At 36.6% G+C, this 19,185-nt stretch overlaps 1 protein-coding gene across 1 annotated transcript; it reads right to left on the reverse strand.

The window, feature by feature from the left end:
* Window positions 1–3,246: 3,246 nt before the first annotated feature.
* Window positions 3,247–16,378, reverse strand: LOC149926801 (uridine phosphorylase 2). The gene is made up of 8 exons (XM_090158301.1): window positions 16,260–16,378; window positions 13,009–13,162; window positions 10,318–10,479; window positions 10,072–10,186; window positions 9,290–9,360; window positions 7,530–7,671; window positions 4,319–4,465; window positions 3,247–3,485 (listed from the first exon to the last, which is right to left on the reverse strand). The coding sequence occupies exons 1-8, from the start codon at window positions 16,298–16,300 to the stop codon at window positions 3,349–3,351; spliced, it is 969 nt and encodes a 322-aa protein (XP_090014427.1). The 5' UTR covers window positions 16,301–16,378; the 3' UTR covers window positions 3,247–3,348.
* Between the last annotated feature and the right edge of the window lie 2,807 nt (window positions 16,379–19,185).

A 19,185-nucleotide genomic window follows, 5' to 3' on the forward strand; every position in this document is an offset into this window, starting at 1 on the left:
CATGGTTAACATTTGAGAGATCGGGGCCCCAGAAGTGGGTCATTTGCCCATTTTAGTGATTTTGGGCGATTTTCAAATTTAAATGTACATATTTTTTTAAATTAAGAGCGACTTGGTTGAATATTATATTTTTAGTTAGTACTGATCATTTCAGAACTACGTTTTCGGTGGCAATAAGAAATTTTAATTTTAAGTGAGATTTCTTGCCGAATCGCTCACTATTGTCATATTTGAATTTCGTCCCAATTGATACTGGCGCCATCTAACTCGTTCGCGCGTCGCTACTTTATTTCCAAAACCAGGCTACTCGAAAAATTCGATTTGTCTAAAAATTAATTTAAATTAATGTGTTGGCGTGTCGCAACGTTATTTCCAAAAACCGGTAACTCAAAAAATTATTTTCCGATTAAACTCTTCTTGGGTTTATTAAGTGAATGTACAAAATGATTGAAAATTTTTCAAATTAAATATTTAAATATAGTTTTAACATCGGGGGGGGGGGAATTGTGTGTACATCTTGTACTTTCTTAGCAAGAGCCGTTCACACTATACAACGATTAAAGGGCACTTAGTTTGGCCACCAAATTTGTTCAACTAATTGGTTGTGAATGAAGCGGTGTGAAAACTTTGGTACACTTTGGGGGAACAACACGCAATTATTTTCGGGCAGGCGAACGAATTGTGAGATGTAGAAATTTTAAATCCACCAATGAAATTAAGATATTCCAGTGACGCGTTAACTTTGAAATCTTTGACCCGTCGTCCGCTTACTATCTAATATGGTTTATGCCCACTGCGTAGTTTCCATTTGCGCGGTTTCCCAAAAGCGCGGTTCCCATTTGCGCGGTTTCCCAAAAGCGCAGTTCCCAATAGCGCGGTTTCCCAAAAGCGCACTTTCCCGTTTGCTCACTTTCCCGAAAGCGTGGGGCCTCATGTGGTTTTCCACCGCCACAGTTTCCCATTAAAAACAAAGAGTCGTAAGCCCTATCTCAACAAATGGGTTGAAAACACCTAACCTAACGTACAGTGCCTACGCGCCTGCGGCGCTCCCGGCTGACCTAACCTAACCTAACCTAATTCCTTTGGTTTATTTTCATTAATTTTTATATACATATACGTAATAATCGAAACCGCGCTTTTGGGAAACCGCGCTATTGGGAACTGCGCTTTTGGGACACTGCGCTTTTGAGAACCGCGCTATTGGGAACTGCGCTTTTGGGACACTGCGCTTTTGGGAACCGCGCTTTTGGGACACTGCGCTTTTGGGAAACCACGCTATTTGGAACTGCGCTTTTGGGACACTGCGCTTTTGAGAACCGCGCTTTTGGGAAGTGCGCTAATAGGCATATACCTCTAATATTGCAGGGTAACCACACTTCCTATATTTTATAATGTTCCCTATATTTTTCTATTTTTCGTACTTTGCGCTTTGTTTTCAATATAGTTTTGCCAGCCTTTTACTAAACACCTAACCTAACGTACAGTGCCTACGCGCCTGCGGCGCTCCCGGCTGACCTAACCTAACCTAACCTAATTCCTTTGGTTTATTTTCATTAATTTTTATATACATATACGTAATAATCGAAACCGCGCTTTTGGGAAACCGCGCTATTGGGAACTGCGCTTTTGGGACACTGCGCTTTTGAGAACCGCGCTATTGGGAACTGCGCTTTTGGGACACTGCGCTTTTGGGAACCGCGCTTTTGGGACACTGCGCTTTTGGGAAACCACGCTATTTGGAACTGCGCTTTTGGGACACTGCGCTTTTGAGAACCGCGCTTTTGGGAAGTGCGCTAATAGGCATATACCTCTAATATTGCAGGGTAACCACACTTCCTATATTTTATAATGTTCCCTATATTTTTCTATTTTTCGTACTTTGCGCTTTGTTTTCAATATAGTTTTGCCAGCCTTTTACTAAACACCTAACCTAACGTACAGTGCCTACGCGCCTGCGGCGCTCCCGGCTGACCTAACCTAACCTAACCTAATTCCTTTGGTTTATTTTCATTAATTTTTATATACATATACGTAATAATCGAAACCGCGCTTTTGGGAAACCGCGCTATTGGGAAACCGCGCTATTGGGAACTGCGCTTTTGGGACACTGCGCTTTTGAGAACCGCGCTATTGGGAACTGCGCTTTTGGGACACTGCGCTTTTGGGAACCGCGCTTTTGGGACACTGCGCTTTTGGGAAACCACGCTATTTGGAACTGCGCTTTTGGGACACTGCGCTTTTGAGAACCGCGCTTTTGGGAAGTGCGCTAATAGGCATATACCTCTAATATTGCAGGGTAACCACACTTCCTATATTTTATAATGTTCCCTATATTTTTCTATTTTTCGTACTTTGCGCTTTGTTTTCAATATAGTTTTGCCAGCCTTTTACTAAAACACTAACGGCTAGCTGGTGTTTTAAAATTAAAATGTAATATAACATTAATACATATCTCTAGTTACAAAGTTAATATGGTTTCATGTTAAATGTAATATTACTATTAAACCAAAGTTGCTTTAAAAGCATTGGTTTTATCTTATTGAAATTATTCCTATAATTTTCTATAAATTCAGCTGGACGTTCCTATATTTACGTAAAAATTAATCATATAATTTCCTATAAAATGACTAGGATTTCCTATAAAAATGACTAGGATTTCCTGTATAATGACTAAGATGTCCTATAAAATGACTAGGATTTCCTATAAAAATGACTAGGATTTCCTGTATAATGACTAAGATTTCCTATATAATGACTAGGATTTCCTATAAAATGACTAGGATTTCCTATAAAATGACTAAGATTTCCTATATAATGACTAGGATTTCCTATAAAATGACTAGGATTTCCTATATAATGACTAGGATCTCCTATAAAATGACTAGGATTTCCTATATAATGACTAGGATCTCCTATAAAATGACTAGGATTTCCTATATAATGACTAGGATCTCCTATATAATGACTAGGATCTCCTATAAAATGACTAGGATCTCCTATAAAATGACTAGGATTTCCTATTAAATGACTAGGAATCTAGGATCTCCTATAAAATGACTAGGATTTCCTATAAAATGACTAGGATTTCCTATAAAATGACTAGGATTTCCTATTAAATGACTAGGATTTCCTATTAAATGACTAGGTATTTACTATTTTTCCTATAAAAATTGGACAGTTGTCGTACCATTGCTAACCGCACCAATAATAATCCATTGAAATTCCACGTCAGATTGTATAAATTTTAATTTATAAATTTCCTATAACAATATACATTGTATATTAGTTTTAAAATTTAGTTTTTTTTAAGTTATAAATACGTAAATAATGAGTTGAAAAAGGCAAGTTTTATTTCATTTCTCTTTTGGCGATAAATTTCGCCAGAAGTTCCTGAGGTCTGTGTTGCCATTCTTCCAAAGTTTCTCTCGATTCTCGGACTTGGTCGCCTCTCAAACGATCCACAATTGCCACGCACACCACCGCGCCTATTCCAAAGAACAAATATCATTCAATAAGATTGCCAGAATAAATTATATCCACAATATACGATAGATATCACACTAAAACGTAAACTTTGTTTCACTCCATTTTGTACAAACCACGACATGCAGTGGGTAAGAAATTCATATACCGGTGCTCCAAGCGAATCAAAAAGCCCACTACACCGGTGGTCTCATCATAATGGCCTACGCCAACGTCCAGAAGCCCGGACTACTGATGGTCTCACCCTCGACCCGAGCCACTCATCCCGACAAAAGGCGCGGCAATGGGGCGACCAGCTTCCACTGTAAGAGTGGATGCTATAGCAACTCGGAAACTCCAGCCGACACCCAACCTACGTAGGTAAAGAGTCATACCCTTTGGAGAGAGCTCCCAAAGGGGAACGATGGGCACACAGCGGCCCACGTAACCCGGCACAACTGGCACCGGACACCCGGTGTTGCCCCACAAGGCCGGGAAACAGGACCACTGCACCTCATACGGAGACCCGCCGCCCCACAGCAGGCTACCCAATCCGCCGAGGCGGCCAGTTTGCCTGGACCATCTCCGTTAGCCTGAGCTGAAGCTCAGTTTTCAGCCCAAAACCTGACCGAAGTCGGAGGTGGAGATACGACCATTTGATCAGAGCTAACATCTCCCATTGTGCCACCGCCCGTATGGGTTACAACAGCCGGACCCCGACTCCCCGGTAAAGCCACCAGTTATTGCACACTCTGACCTATTAAGGGCCAACCACGACAGGCAGCTAGAATGTGGGTTCAAAATTCCAAATCCCGTACTCAAAATTTGCAAATATCAATTATCAATGTGGATTTACATTTGATGCCGGCGTGATGGCACAAAGCCGAGAAACCAACGGATTCCATTTCGATGTTAGTGACTCCGTTCTTCTGCAGTCGTCTCAAAAAGGCCATTTTGTCCGTAGCAGTGTAGTCGCAAAACGCCCCGTCCAACCTGCCTTGACCTGCAAGCGCGTCATTAAATCAAACGCTGTTTTATTCCCGAATTGTAATTTTTCACTTAAATAGAGCCACCTAGTGACTAACACGACATAAGCTCTCCAAATTGCTGGATTTTCGTCATTTACAAAATGATAAGTGAATAAGAACCACGGCTATGGACTGCATTGCAAAGAGTGGTAAACACACGAATAGGTAGAATAGTTCTAATGGACAAATAAGCTAAAACCTAAACCAATTAGTAAAAACTAATATAAATAAAATAGCCAGATTTAGGCCTAAGGTGGTGCCTTGGGTATTAGCCTAGCTGATTATTATTATTATTATTATTATTTTCAAACTGGTCTATCGTTGGAATTTCTGACTATTTTATTTAGTTTTTTACTCGAAGACCTATTGGTACGAGTTATTTGTAAGTTTTTTAGTGTTGTAAGTCGGAAAATATTCCGCGAAAAATGACCGCTCAAGGCCTTTTTTCCGGAAAATTTTCCGTATTTTTCCGAAAAAAATAAAAAAGTTTTCATTCCATGATTAGTCTAATATATTTATTGCAAATTTAAATAAAGTGGGATTTACGCCTCATTTTTTCGAATCTAAAAGTAAAACTTAACCTCTAGACTAGTTTAAACTGATTAACAATGTAACACTATTAATGTTTTGTAGTATGTTTACTGATATTAGACACTTTATATCGATAAAAAGTTAAACACATTAAAAACCCTTAAAAAGTAATTTATGTTTAAATTTTTATTTTTCCGATTTGCGGAAAATTTTCTGGGAATTTTTATTTTTCCGGAAAATTAACAACACTAAAGTTTTTTAATTTCTTTTGTCCATTTTCATTACGGACTATTCTCCCTATTCGCGTATTTTATCACTATTACCTTTTACAAAGTTTGCCATTTCAGTTCGGAAAAAAAAAACACATTTTCGTTTTGGAAATTACTTTTAAAACTTCACTCTTAACTGCATTAAATCGACAAATCAATCCGAAGGCTACCGACAATCCACCGATCTAGATTAAACAATTTAAGCCTCTGCTAAAAAGAGACGAGCGTGTAGCAGACTAAATCCAGCAGTTTGAAGAGCTTCTAACGTTATTCACTAACAAAGGATACAACCCGAGCTCATTTTCACCGATTTTGTTTAAATTCGGGGGAAAAGTAGACCTTTATGTAACTTGAAATTACCAAACGGAAAAGTTTCGACAGTCTTTAGTTTTGCCATGGCAAACAATAATTAAAATCTACTTTTCCCTATGGAAATCAAGAAGCAACAAACACAAGGAGAACGCAGCTAGCCTTTCAACACGCTAACGAAGGGTTGTGTACGAATTTCATTGGACGAGCGTCACGAGCCTTTACGCTGAACGTTTTACGGGCGGGGGGTAAGACAATTTCCGAATTTTCCCCTTCCGACGGCAGCAGGCGCTAAAGCGTCTAGCCAATGAAAACTGTACACAAGAAAATCCACGACTTTTGACGGGTTGCGTTCTCCTTGTGTGGGCTGTTGTGTTTGTTGCTCCTAGATGGAAATTAACATGGAGAAATCGCTAATTTGAAAAAAAATTTAAATATTAAAAACCAATTGTACATTGGGTAAATTCAGGATAATTTGGGTAAATGCGTGTAAATTTGGGAAAAAATAAGCAAATTGGATAAATACAAGTAATTTAATATTATATAAAATGGGTATATGCATGTACTTTTCGGTAAATTTTAGTAAAATGTGTAAATTAGGTAAATGCAAGTAAAATTGACTACATTTTGGTTATGGAAGCCTTATTGGAAAACGCCATTAAATTGGATAAATTTCGGTAAATACAAATAAAGTTTACCCAAATTCATCCAATTTAATGGCATTTACCAATTATACTTCCATAACCAAAATTTTGTTAAGTTACTTGCATCTAGGAGTAACAAGCACAAGGAGAACGCAGCTAGCCTTTAAACACGCTGACGAAGGGTTGTGTACGAATTTCATTGGACGAGCGTCAGGAGCTTTAACGCTGAACGTTTTACGGGCTGGGGGAAGACAATTTCCGAATTTTCCTCTTCCGACGGCCGCAGGCGTTAAAGCGTCTAGCCAATGAAAAACGTACACAAGAAAATCCCCGACTTTTGACGGGTTGCGTTCTCCTTGTGTGGGGTGTTGCAGACTTGGGGCCAATGGCTCTTAATAAAAATCAGTGGGCTCTTAAAATAAATCATTCGAACGGGGGTTGCGGGCCACCGGGGCTCTCAATTTAATTAAAAAATATGTATTAAACATTTTACGGAAATTTCTGGAACATGATTTGTACGCCGTTTTTGAAACTCTGTTTTCCTACCCTTTACGAGAGCGGGATCTAAAGTTACAAATGATTATGTGTGATATTATAATATACTTGCTGGTTTTAAAGTTAATAAATGTTATGTAAGTAACGTAACCAATTTTTATTTTCCTATTTTCCCTACCTAATTTTAATTTTTTCCCCCAATTCCCCCCCCCCGCTTGGGCCCCCTTAAAGAATATCACTATTTCCAAGTCTGGGGTGTTGTGTTTGTTGCTCCTAGCTTGCATTGACCTAATTTACACATTCAGGAATCCATACCTCTACTTGGAATGCTCTTCTTGGCTATCGCGTATAGTAAGATCACTCTGACGGCTTTGGCCTCGCCTACGATAAAAAAAAAATCCCCTCTGCCCGCGCTCCCCTCTCACGTTGTTGTTTGTCAAGTTAACATAGTGACGTCAAAAAAACCGTCAGCCACATCGAGACGAAAATCTGCCGCGATAAGCATTCCAAGTAGAGGTATGGATTCCTGACACATTTTACTAATATTTAACGAAATGTGCATGCATTTACCAGGAGCATTAAAATTTGCGATTTCAACATGTTAATTTCAATAGGGAAAAGTAAATTTTAATTAATCAAAAACAATATTGGTTGTCATGGCAAAACTAAAGCCCGTCGAAACTTCTCCTTTTGGGAAATTTCAAGTTACATAAAGGTCTACTTATCCCTCGAATTTGAACAAAATCAGTGAAAGTCACTCTATTTAAGCCGAAAAGGATTGGTAACGTTACCTTCGTAAAAGTCGTTGGTGCACATAGTTTTGCCCAGAACGGTTGTGTATTGAGGCAGTTCTCGTCTCGATATGTCGTACAATTCTTTGACCAAATCCTGGTCAACAATCGATGGACGTTTGACCGTCTTACCTATCACGTGCTGGTAAAAATTAAAAAAAAATATCAAATTGGCCATTTAGGCAGTATAGCGTAAGTCTAAAATTAGGTTCAATAAGTCTGTCAGTGTGTCAGAATTTATAGCCCGGTGTACCTAGTAACAGAGTCCATACCACCGGAGGCCTATCATCATAGTGCCCTACGCCAGCGTCCCCCTAGCCCGGACAGGTGACAAATCCAGCATGGGTAGCAGAACCCTACTACTGATGGTCGCACCTTCGACGCAAGCCACTCAACCCAGAAGAAGGTGCAGCAATGGGTGGACCAATCCCCACTTCGCACACAGCAGTGGGATTTAGAATGGATGCTATAGCAACTTCAGCCGACACCCTACCTATGAAGGTAAGGAGCCAAACCCTTTGGAAAGAGCTCCTAAAGGGGAACGACGAGCACACAGCAGCCCAAGTAACCCGGCACAGCTTGCACCGGAGATCCCGGTGGGCTCCAAAAGGCCGGGAAACAGGACCGCCGTGCCCGCATATGGAGGCTCGCCGCCCCACAGCAGGCTACCCAATCCGCCGAGGCGGCTAGTTGATTTAGAATTGACGTCATACGCCTTGACACACGTATGACTAAACGTAGCAACTGTTCCCAATTTTCATTGGTCAAAACTCGTCTAGCAACCCAAAGTAATTGTGCAAACCAAAAAATCTTGGCTGCGTTCAGTAACACTTAACGCACTGCGGCACTCAACGTTGAGTCCGGATTCATACTGTACGCTTTTTAGCGTTTCCGGTTTGACGTCACGTTGCAACGAAGTCATCAGCTGTAGGAACAGGTTTTTTCGTTGCTCAACGGTCACGTGACGTCGCAGCACCCAGGGCCGTACTTAGAGATCCTGGGCCCATAGGCAGATAAGGAGTCTGGGCCCCCTTTTCACGCGCTGCATTTACTCTTATCCCTGGAACTAGGCTGTGCCTGAATTTCCCTGATTCAGCGTAGAAGTCTGAGCTCTACGGTTATATTACTTAATAAAAGCTCTTAACAATCGTCTACTAAATATGCGATAATTATGCAACATTGTGATTTAAGGCTGCGTCCGTAAACTGCCAGGCAGAAATTTTGGGTAATTTTAAAACAAAATCTTCTACCTAGGAATTTCTCCAATATAAATTACGATTGATATTTTAGATTTATGTCTTCGAATACAGAAATTACGGTCACTGGAGGGCCCCTTCCAAGGATGGGCCCCTAGGCTTTAATACTAACGATAAGGATGGTACTTGTCACCACAAAGGGTTGCCTAAGCTGACGTCATTGGTGACCGAGGTCATGCTCCTCTTCGGCTTTTTCGTCTAACAATTATTATTAAAACTCGCTTATTTAAACTAACCTTAACCTAAACCAAATATAACCTAACCTCAATTAATCAAAACAGGTTAAAAAAAACTAGGCCTATTTCTGAATTGCATAGACTACTGAAAATAAACTAAATTAAAGTCGTGGTGAGTTTTGCCTGGCGCCATCTATATTCAGAAGACAGAACTTAAGTCCCTATTGGCTTTTAGTTATTTTCTTCGTGTGCAGATGTCGCCAGGTGAAAATGAATCCCTGATTTAGAAAACAAAATAAATTTAGGCCGATAGAAAGTGAAATTATACCAGTTTCAGCTCCGGTTTCAATTTGGAGTTAACTGTTTCTTTCGAGATGATTAAAGTCCCTCCTGGAACACCTTTGATAAAATAGAATTTTACGTTAAATTGTCAATTTTTTATTTAATATTATCATAATCAATATAATATAAATATGTAGAACAATAATATTTTTACATTATAGTCTATTTTGCCAACGAACGGATGTTACTTATCAGGCTTGGAAATAAGGTTTATTTCTAAACTGGTCTATTGGGCCAGTGACTCCCAACTCTTGAATTATTTAAGTGGTCACGTAGACCAGTTGGTTAATAATACGGTAGATAATTTTGAATTAATAAACTGGACACTGGACCAGTGAACCCCTAGCTTTTGAATAAAAAAACTGGTCCGAGCAATTAATAAACTGGTCTTTGACCCAGTGATCACCGCTTATTTCCAAGCCTGGTTACTTATACTATAATGTTAAAATGTGTAAAATAAATGGTTTTTGTCGTGGGAAATATATAATATATTTTATAATGTAGTTTGTCGATGGTTAGACGATGATTTGATGTTTCAAAGGGTTGAAAACTTGAAATCGACGTGCTAAAATATTTTTAAGGTATGGCGCCATCTGCCGGGTATGTTTTAAATTATTATTCAACGTAAAATTTAATATTGTTTTTAAATAGCCACTAATTTTTAATCAGTCTTTGTAAAATATATTAGTTTATTATATTTATTATTATTTATATAATTATGGAACATATGTGTGTCGTGGATATTATAGGATAGATGTCGCTTCTTACCGATTCCGCCGCAAGTTCCTATTCGTATAAAAGTGACGTCTTTGCATTTGGCATGATGTACGAGTTTGATCATTTCGTGAAGCAGGATAGACATGGACGGGATGCCCATTCCGTGCTGTTCGCGAGAGGTTGTAAATTAAAGAACAATTAATTTTATGGATGACCGAGCCAGCAGCTGCGTGGTTGCAACCCCAGCCTCACGACGGCGCTCGTTTGATAAACGAGTCTATTGATAGAGGATCTTACGCTAACGGAAATGACTGGTCCTATTTTAAACAAGGCGTAACGGTAGGAACGGTGACTGATATCACAGATGTCGGAGCCAGTGGGCAGTTGCATCTTCAGCTCTTCCTTCAAGTAATGAGCCAGCGCTTCCATGCGACGAGGTGTACCTCCCATGAACACATACTTTCAGATAATTAATTGTCATTTATATCCATTAGCGTTAGTCGCAGACATGACAGGGTTGTCTGATTTAAATCAATTTGATTAGAATCGAGATTTAATTAAAATTATTTTTAAATCAAATTATTTTTAAAAACAATTCGCAAGTTTCAATAATGTAAATGTATTTTAAAATACCACAACTACAGCCAACTTCAATAGTTTCTACATGCGCTTTTATTTTATCGCAATTGGCCAGGATGGTACTTTACGCGAGACTAATTTTAAGAACGCGCTGCCTTATTCAGTGCAATATTTTTGAAACCGATAGATGGCGGTAATGTTATTGAAATTGGCAAATTATTTTAATTAAATTGTTTTTATTTACTTTTTTAATCAAATAATTGTTTTTAAATCCAATAATTTGTTTTATAAAATTTCATTATTTTTAAAAAAAATCTAAATTTTTTTTTATAAAATTCCATTATTTCTAAAAAAAATCATTGTTTTAAATCAAATGATTTTTTTGAAAGAATAATTTGTATAAATCAAATAACTTTATAAAAATCATTGATTTAAATCACATGATTTAAAAAAATAATTGTTTAAATTCACATGCTTTTTAAAAAAAATTATTTAAATCAAATGATTTTTAAAAAATATTTGAATAAATTCAAATGCGTTTTAAAAAAAATAACTGATTTTTATCAAATGCTTTTTTAAAAAAAAATTATTTTTATCAAATGAGTTTTCAAAAATTATTTACTAAAAAAATCCTTCATGTAAATCAAATTATTTTCAAAAAAAAATCATTGATGTAAATCAAATTATTTTCAAAAAAAAATCATTGATGTAAATCAAATTATTTTCTAAAAACATCATTGCAGGGCTACCACCTTGAAATCGGAATTTGTTCCCTAAATTCCCTATTTTTTGTAAATTTGGCTGATAATATTGAACCCTAATTGTATCGTTTCGCGTTTATAGCTACAATTTACTACATTTGGTTTCGCCACGAGCTCGACAAAATTGAAATATTCGGTAAAATTCATAATGAGCCTCCCGGTCGTAAAGTTGAACTATATAAATTTGAGTAAAGATAGGTCATTTTTTGTGATAAAATATTTTTACAAATTAAAAATAAGTCAGCTTTAGAAATATCCTATTTAGAAAGTAATTTTTTGGAAAAATCAAGTTAAAATAAAGATCTAATTTTTTATTAAAATGGTCCCTATTTGGTTCCTACTTTTCAAAATTGTGTCCCTATTTCCCTATTTTATTTTCAGAATTTTGTGGGAGCCCTGTCATTGATGTAAATCAAATTAGTTTCTAAAATAATCATTTATTTAAGTCAAATTATTTTCTAAAATAATCATTTAATTATTTAAAACAAATTTTTTTCTAAAATAATCACTTATTTAAATCAAATTATTTTCTAAAAAACATTGATTTAAATCAAATTATTTTCCAAAAAAATTTATTTAAATCAAATTATTTTCCAAACAAATTTATTTAAACCAAATTATTTTCTAAAAAAACATTGATTTAAATCAAATTATTTTCCAAAAAAAATTGATTTAAATCCAATTATTTTGAGTTCGGTATGTTTTTTCGAATTTCAAATGATCGAATCAACTTATTATCGAAATAGTTGGATCGAAAATACATTCAGGGTAAACTAATAAACCAGCAGTAGATTAATGAAATTCCGTGTAAATGCACATATTTCAAAATTATAATACAATCGCCTGCCAACTAACATCACGAGAAACACCTTAAACTCGACTAAGAAAAACCTATCAATTATAACATAACCTAACCTAACATAACATAACATAAAAGGTAACAAAAATATACTTTTAGTATAGTCCTAACCACTATTCCCTTTAGCAGAATATTCATAAGTTCAACTACACTTATTTACTCCTAAAATAGTACTTTAACAACTATTCAATCAACTTAAAATTCTACCAAATGCAACTACTGCTGAATGAACTTTCGAACAAACAGCATTCGATCATAATTTCTGTTCGATCAAACAGCATTCGAACATAACGTTTTTCGATCAAACAGCATTCGATCATAACGTTTTGTCGATCAAACAGCATTCGATCATAACTTTTTTCGATCAAACAGCATTCGATCATAACTTTTTTCGATCAAACAGCATTCGATCATAACTTTTTTCGATCAAACAGCATTCGATCATAACTTTTTTCGATCAAACAGCATTCGATCATAACTTTTTTCGATCAAACATCATTCGATCATAACTTTTTTCGATCAAACGTACCTAAACCACATATTTTGCTTTAATAAAGTGTACAGAAGTAGTTTATATAGCATTGCCTATTTCGAACAAACTAAACTACAATTAAATGCATGCAAAATTAATTTCAACATTAGCTTATATTACCCCTGCACGCAAATTATCAATCAATTTGTCAAAAAATAGCTACATTTAAAGAAATAATATGATTAAAATTTAAAAAAATCCGATTCAAATAGAACAAATTGATTTTCGTAAATCAACAACACTGCGAGGTGGCTCACTTGGACGTCGGAAAACATTCTTCTGAGGTCGTGACTGCCGCTTCCCAGGGCCAAGTGGTACAGCACGTCATCCGTCAAGCCGGCGATGTGCGTGTTCTTAATGTACCCGATCTTCTCCTCGCTGTCATCTTTCCTCTGCTCCAACACTGTTGGGCTAAGATACAAAAGACACATTCAAAACAGTGTCTCAAATAGTGTCTTCGCTACAGTCAAATATGTATGCCAACGTGTTCTGCGGTTGGCCTACCACCAGGATATTTGCGCGGCGGGAAGTAAACTTAAAGGAAAACAGGCAGAAGAAATCCTAGGCCTTTAAGACCTCAAAACATTTTGTTCATAGGAATTAGAAATTAAAAATTCTCTATATTTTCGTGATTGGAATAGACGCTTAAATGAAACCAGGATTGAAAAAAAACCTGGTTTTTTAATAAAAACCCAAAAAAGTTTTTTTTGTTTAAAACAGGTTTTTTTCTATTTTAAATTTAATCTAATTTTCGCTTTTGTTTAACAGTGCATACATATTATCTTAAGTGTATAATATTGTTACATAAGTGTGACGCTTCTCATTCTTCACATGCAAAAGATATACTGATAGCTATTCACAAGACAGACTAGACTGCATTACGGTTTTCGTCGCCGTTAATTGCGTCCGCTTGCTAACGCGTCACACGTAGCCTTTGACAGCGCCTCGCTAGGGGGAGATTTTCTTCTTGTGATGACGTCACTCCGTTACTCAGTAAAATATTCCCCAAAGTGACAAACTTATGGAACAATATTATAGACTTATGATATTACCAATCAACTAAAAATTCATATGAGTTTTAGTTTTGGTTTCGTTTTTTACAAGTCTCACCAGATCGAAGTTTCAGTTTTAGTTTCATTTTTGATTTTGCATAAATGCCTCGAAAAATTTACAGAAAAAATAGGAAATTTTCAAGCGAATTAAGGGAAAATATAGGAAAACCTCAAGCAAAAATAAGGTTTCTTATCGAAAATAAGTAGCTAAAATAAAGTGAAATATAGGATGAAGAAGGGTACACGACGACGGAATGTTTTCGGGCTTATACTACATCAGAAAACCTCAGGAATTTATAGGAAGGCCTAAGGTATTGGAAATATAGACAATGTGGTCATCTTGTAAATGATATAGAAATGTAATAATTTCTGTAAGAAAATGTACAAACATTTTGGAAACATTTTTAGTTAAAAAAAAATTATTAAAAAACTGTTTTTTTTTAAATCGCTTGGTTTAAACCATGATTTAAACCAGCCAACCCTGAATAAAACATCCTCCCAGGAAATCGCCAAGAAGTAATATTTCCGATAGCCAGGACCTGCAAGTTACTGTTTATTTGGTGCTTGATAAAATATTGGAAACTTTTTAGCGGTAAATAGAACGTCGTGTTTTTGCTAAGCCTTATTATGTCAAAAAAGCTATCTGGTTAATAGGGAACACTTGTTGCATACCCTACAAGTGAAAAGTTTCCATTATTTTAACAAGCACTGTATAAAAAGTGACTTGCTTTAAGCTCCAGTATAGCGTATAGTTAGTATTATGCTCCTAAACCAGCGGTTCTCAAAAGGTGCTCCATGGAAGGGTCACCAGGGTTCCAAGAATTCGCAGCGCGGCCATCTTTGTTTGTGCCAAGAGTCTTTTAAGATAAGTAAAAAAATTGTGTTGGGGTTCCGCCAGAATTAGGTGGATAATTTATGGTTCCATAGTCAAAACAAATTGGGAACCGCTGTCCTAAACAATCATCAAAACGCACGTTTATGTACGTCAACGTGGTAATCCCGCCATTACCCGTTCTATACTTACCCTGGACTCGGCAAACGGAATTTTAATTTTTTTAAGTATGCCTCATTTGTAGTACTAAAACAAAATTATTGTTTTTAAATCTTATCTATGTTAATTAAATAATTGTCACTTTGAAATATAACGCAAAAGACGGTATTTTCCAAAATTATATAACTCGTAATTAAACCGTAAACAGGCCAAACTCGAAATTCCCGCCGCCGATTTACCGGAAATTGGTGCTAGTATCTTTCCGCCAAAGTTACTTGATATTTTACCTTTCTTAACCTGCAACTGAGTATTACCCTTACTAAATACAGTAGAAATCTAGAATTCACCATTATAAAGTTGAGTAGAAATCCAGAATTCACCATTATAAAGTCCAGTATAAATTTAGGATTTACCATTATAAAGTACTTGTAGAAATCTAGATTTAATCATTATTAAGAACAGTAAAAATCTAAAATTTACCCTATATAAAGTACAGTAAAAATCTAGAATTTACCCTATGTAAAGTACAGTAGAAATTTAGAATAAAGTATATTAGAAGTCTAGAATTCACCATTATAAAGTATAGTAGAAGTCTAGAATTCACCATTATAAAGTATAGTAGAAGTCTAGAATTCACCATTATAAAGTATAGTAGAAGTCTAGAATTCACCATTATAAAGTATAGTAGAAGTCTAGAATTCACCATTATAAAGTAGAGTAGAAGTCTAGAATTCACCATTATAAAGTATAGTAGAAGTCTAGAAGTCACCATTATAAAGTAGAGTAGAAATCTAGAATTTACTATTACTAAGTACAGTAGAAATCTAGAATTTACCATTATAAAGTAAAGTAGAAATCTAGAATTTACTCTATATAAAGTACAGTAGAAATCTAGAATTTACCCTATATAAAGTAAAGTAGAAATCTAGAATTTACTCTATATAAAGTACAGTAGAAATCTAGAATTTACCCTATATAAAGTACCGTAGAAATCTAGAATTTACCATTATTAAGTATAGAAGAAATCTGTAATTTACCCTATATAGAGTACCGTAGAAATCTAGAATTTACCATTATTAAGTATAGAAGAAATCTAGAATTTACCCTATATAAAGTATAGAAGAAATCTAGAATTTACCCTATATAAAGTACCGTAGAAATCTAGAATTCACCATTATAAAGTACAGTAGAAAATCTGCGAAATACTTCTAGAAACCCAATCCAATCTAGCATTATAAAGTACAGTAGATATCTATGATATACTTCTGGGACCATACTCTCTAATCCGAACTACAATTATGAAGTACATAGAAAAACAATTTACAAAACAGGATCTCTGATATAACTTTATAATTGTAAAAAATAATATTTTCCATACAAGATATATTTGACGATTTGATATATAGGACGATCATGACAACGCATTTTGCAACAACACCAATAACAACAGCCAGTAGTACCTTACCCTTCGCGCTCGTGCGTCTGACTAGGACCTTCTCGCTCCATATTTCAGCACCTTTTCTCTCGGGAAGAAGGGACCTTTTGAACCCGACTCGTTGCGAATCGCGGTCAACTGTGGCACGAACCAGCCAGATGGTGCTTAAGACGCGAAATAATCGATCGCCTTCCGCGAAGCCACTATCGAAGTAAACCGGAAAAAAAGCGACTCCCCGCATCCGCTACGCTGACGGGAAACGTTGTTCCACCCCGCCTTCCACCTCTACGTTTTATTAAACACCGGTTTGCATTGGACGACAGGGGTCATTAAGTTGAACGTCTATTGTACCTGCTTAACGTACACGCAAACCAGTGTCCCGGTTTTGGTGAATGTCGACGTGAAGTTCCGTCGCGCGGCTGACGGTTGCGATAAGCACAGACCACCTACCCCAAGAGGGACATGTATCGCTGGTAGTAATTTCAATATTTTTATGTCTCGAATGTGATGCGGCTTTTCTAACTTTATAACTGCCTCTACCTGTCATCTCACGGCAGGTAGAGGCAGTTATAAACATAGATATTTGAAATAGTATAGATCCACAATTCTACGAGGACCGATACGGAAGTGACAATTAGCGGACAACGCGTATTTTCTGGATGTACAACGTTATATCGCCATCTTCCCACCAAAAGCCAAAGGAATTGACATGTGACTTCAACTCCACGTTACTCTAGGGCTATCAACATTATTAGGCCTAATCTATCGCGTACTTTTTTCCAAATACTAATTTTGAACACCGATAGATGGCACTATTACGTAACGCAACCAGTAAATATTTTCCAAATATTATTTTTGGTCACCGATAGATGGCACTATTACGTAACGCAACTAGAAAATATTTTCCAAATTTAATAATTTTAGTCCCCGATAGATGGCACTATTACGTATCGCATCCAGAAAATATTTTCCAAATACAAATTTTGCTCACCGATAGATGGCACTATTACGTATCGCCGCCAGAAAATATTTTTCAAATACAAATTTTGGTCACCAATAGATGGCAGCCAGAAAATATGGGTCTTCTGCTAGCTGTCTCTTCCGTGTTCTTAAAAAGGGCCCGTATGCAGCGTAAGGTATCTATGATATATTATATATCTATGGTTTTTAAGGTACAATGACGAGCACGCGCGATAATAAAAATTGTATTGTTGAAGCTAGCTTGCGCACGAGTTTTTAATTTTAATTTTGTAAAATAGGAATTTCCACGCGCTATTTTCCTTCGGCTTTTAAAAAAAAAAAAACATCATTTTGCAGGCACCTTTTTTCGAGGTTGATGCCAGTCCTTCTTGGAGTAGGTGGTCTGTGATATAATTTTATTAGTTGAATGTAGCTGTTGAAACGATCCAGTCTCTTGTGTTTTGCATACTTTTCTCGACGGCCTTGAAGGGTCCTAATTATATTTTAACTAGAATTGGTTTTTCCGACAATTATGAAATGAAAGGGATTCCGCTCTGATATCCTTCGAGATTTCTAATTATCGTAATTATTGTAATTAACGGCTAATTTCTAGCGACCAAACACTTAACCAAACTGTTTAGATTTCAATCGTCGGATAGGTTTTTTTTAATACTCGTTTCAGTTACTTTGTAGACACATTAACGCCTAGTGGCCCACCCAGGTGTAGGACACGATTTTAGAATTTCATTTAGCTTCAAGGGTTTCCTCGTTACCTGGAAAACCTGGAAAACCTGGAATTCCGGGAGAAGTCAGGGAATTTTAAAAATTAGTCTAAAGGTCAGGGAATTTTCAAAATTAGTCTGAAAATCAGGGACAAGAAAAGTCAGGGAATTTTCAAAATCAGTCTAAAAATCAGGGACAAGACAAGTCAGAGAATTTTAAAAATTATCCTACAAATCAGGGAAAAGTCAGGGAATTTTAAAAATAAGTCTAAAAGTCAGGGAATTTTAAAAAATTAGTCTAAAAATCAGGGAAATGTCATGGAATTTTTAAATATTAGTTTAAAAATCGGGGAATTTTCAAAATTAGTCTAAAAATCAGGGAAATGTCATGGAATTTTTAAAAATTAGTTTAAAAATCGGGGAATTTTCACAAATAGTCTAAACATTAGGGACAAGACAAGTCAGGGGATTTTAAAAATTAGTCTACAAGTCAGGGAGAAGTCAGGGAATTAGCTAGTGATCGTACGGGGTGAAATTTGAGTCGGGGTCTGGGTCGGGGAGAGAAAAAAACCCGAAAAACCGGTTCGGGTCGGGGTTTTTTGGAATTTTTATTTTTAAGCGTTTTCTAATTACAAAAGTGACGAGAGTAGTCGCTTCAACGGCCGACTATTTAAAAGTAAAACCACAAGTGTATAGTATTATTCCATAAGTGTGACACTTCTAATTCTTAACATTCTAAAGTGAGCTACTCACAAGACAGACTGCATTACGGGCTTCGTCACCGTTTTGCGTGCGCTTGCTCCCGTGTCACACGTAGCCTTTGACAGCGCCTCGCTAGGGGGATATTTTCTTCTTGCGATGACGTCACTTCGTTACTAGCTCTCAGTACAATATTTCCCAAAGTGACAAACTTATTGAACAATATTATAGACTTATGCTAAAACCAAAAACTAAATCAAAACCACGGCGAGCCTGGCGAGTGTGACGCGACCTTTGTACCTTCGAACGAGAGATTAGGCTGCTGGCTTGCCCCGTCCTTCTTCGTTTTGGTTGTAGGCTGTAGCTAAGCACTCGCTCGGGCGTTTATTCATTTTTTTTATTTGGAAAACCCGACTAAAAAAAAACCCCGACCCGACCCGTCGGGGTTGAAAACCCGGGGATCCCCAACTTACAGGGTCGGGGTCGGGGTCGGGGAACCGGACGATCACTAGAAATTTAGGATAAAATTTTGGCACAAAATAAGTCGGAAAATCTCCGGAGATGATAAGGGAAAA

Source organism: Leiobunum rupestre, chromosome 9 (assembly GCF_980474605.1).
Source record: "Leiobunum rupestre chromosome 9, qqLeiRupe1.1.hap1, whole genome shotgun sequence".
Classification (NCBI taxonomy): domain Eukaryota; kingdom Metazoa; phylum Arthropoda; class Arachnida; order Opiliones; family Sclerosomatidae; genus Leiobunum; species Leiobunum rupestre.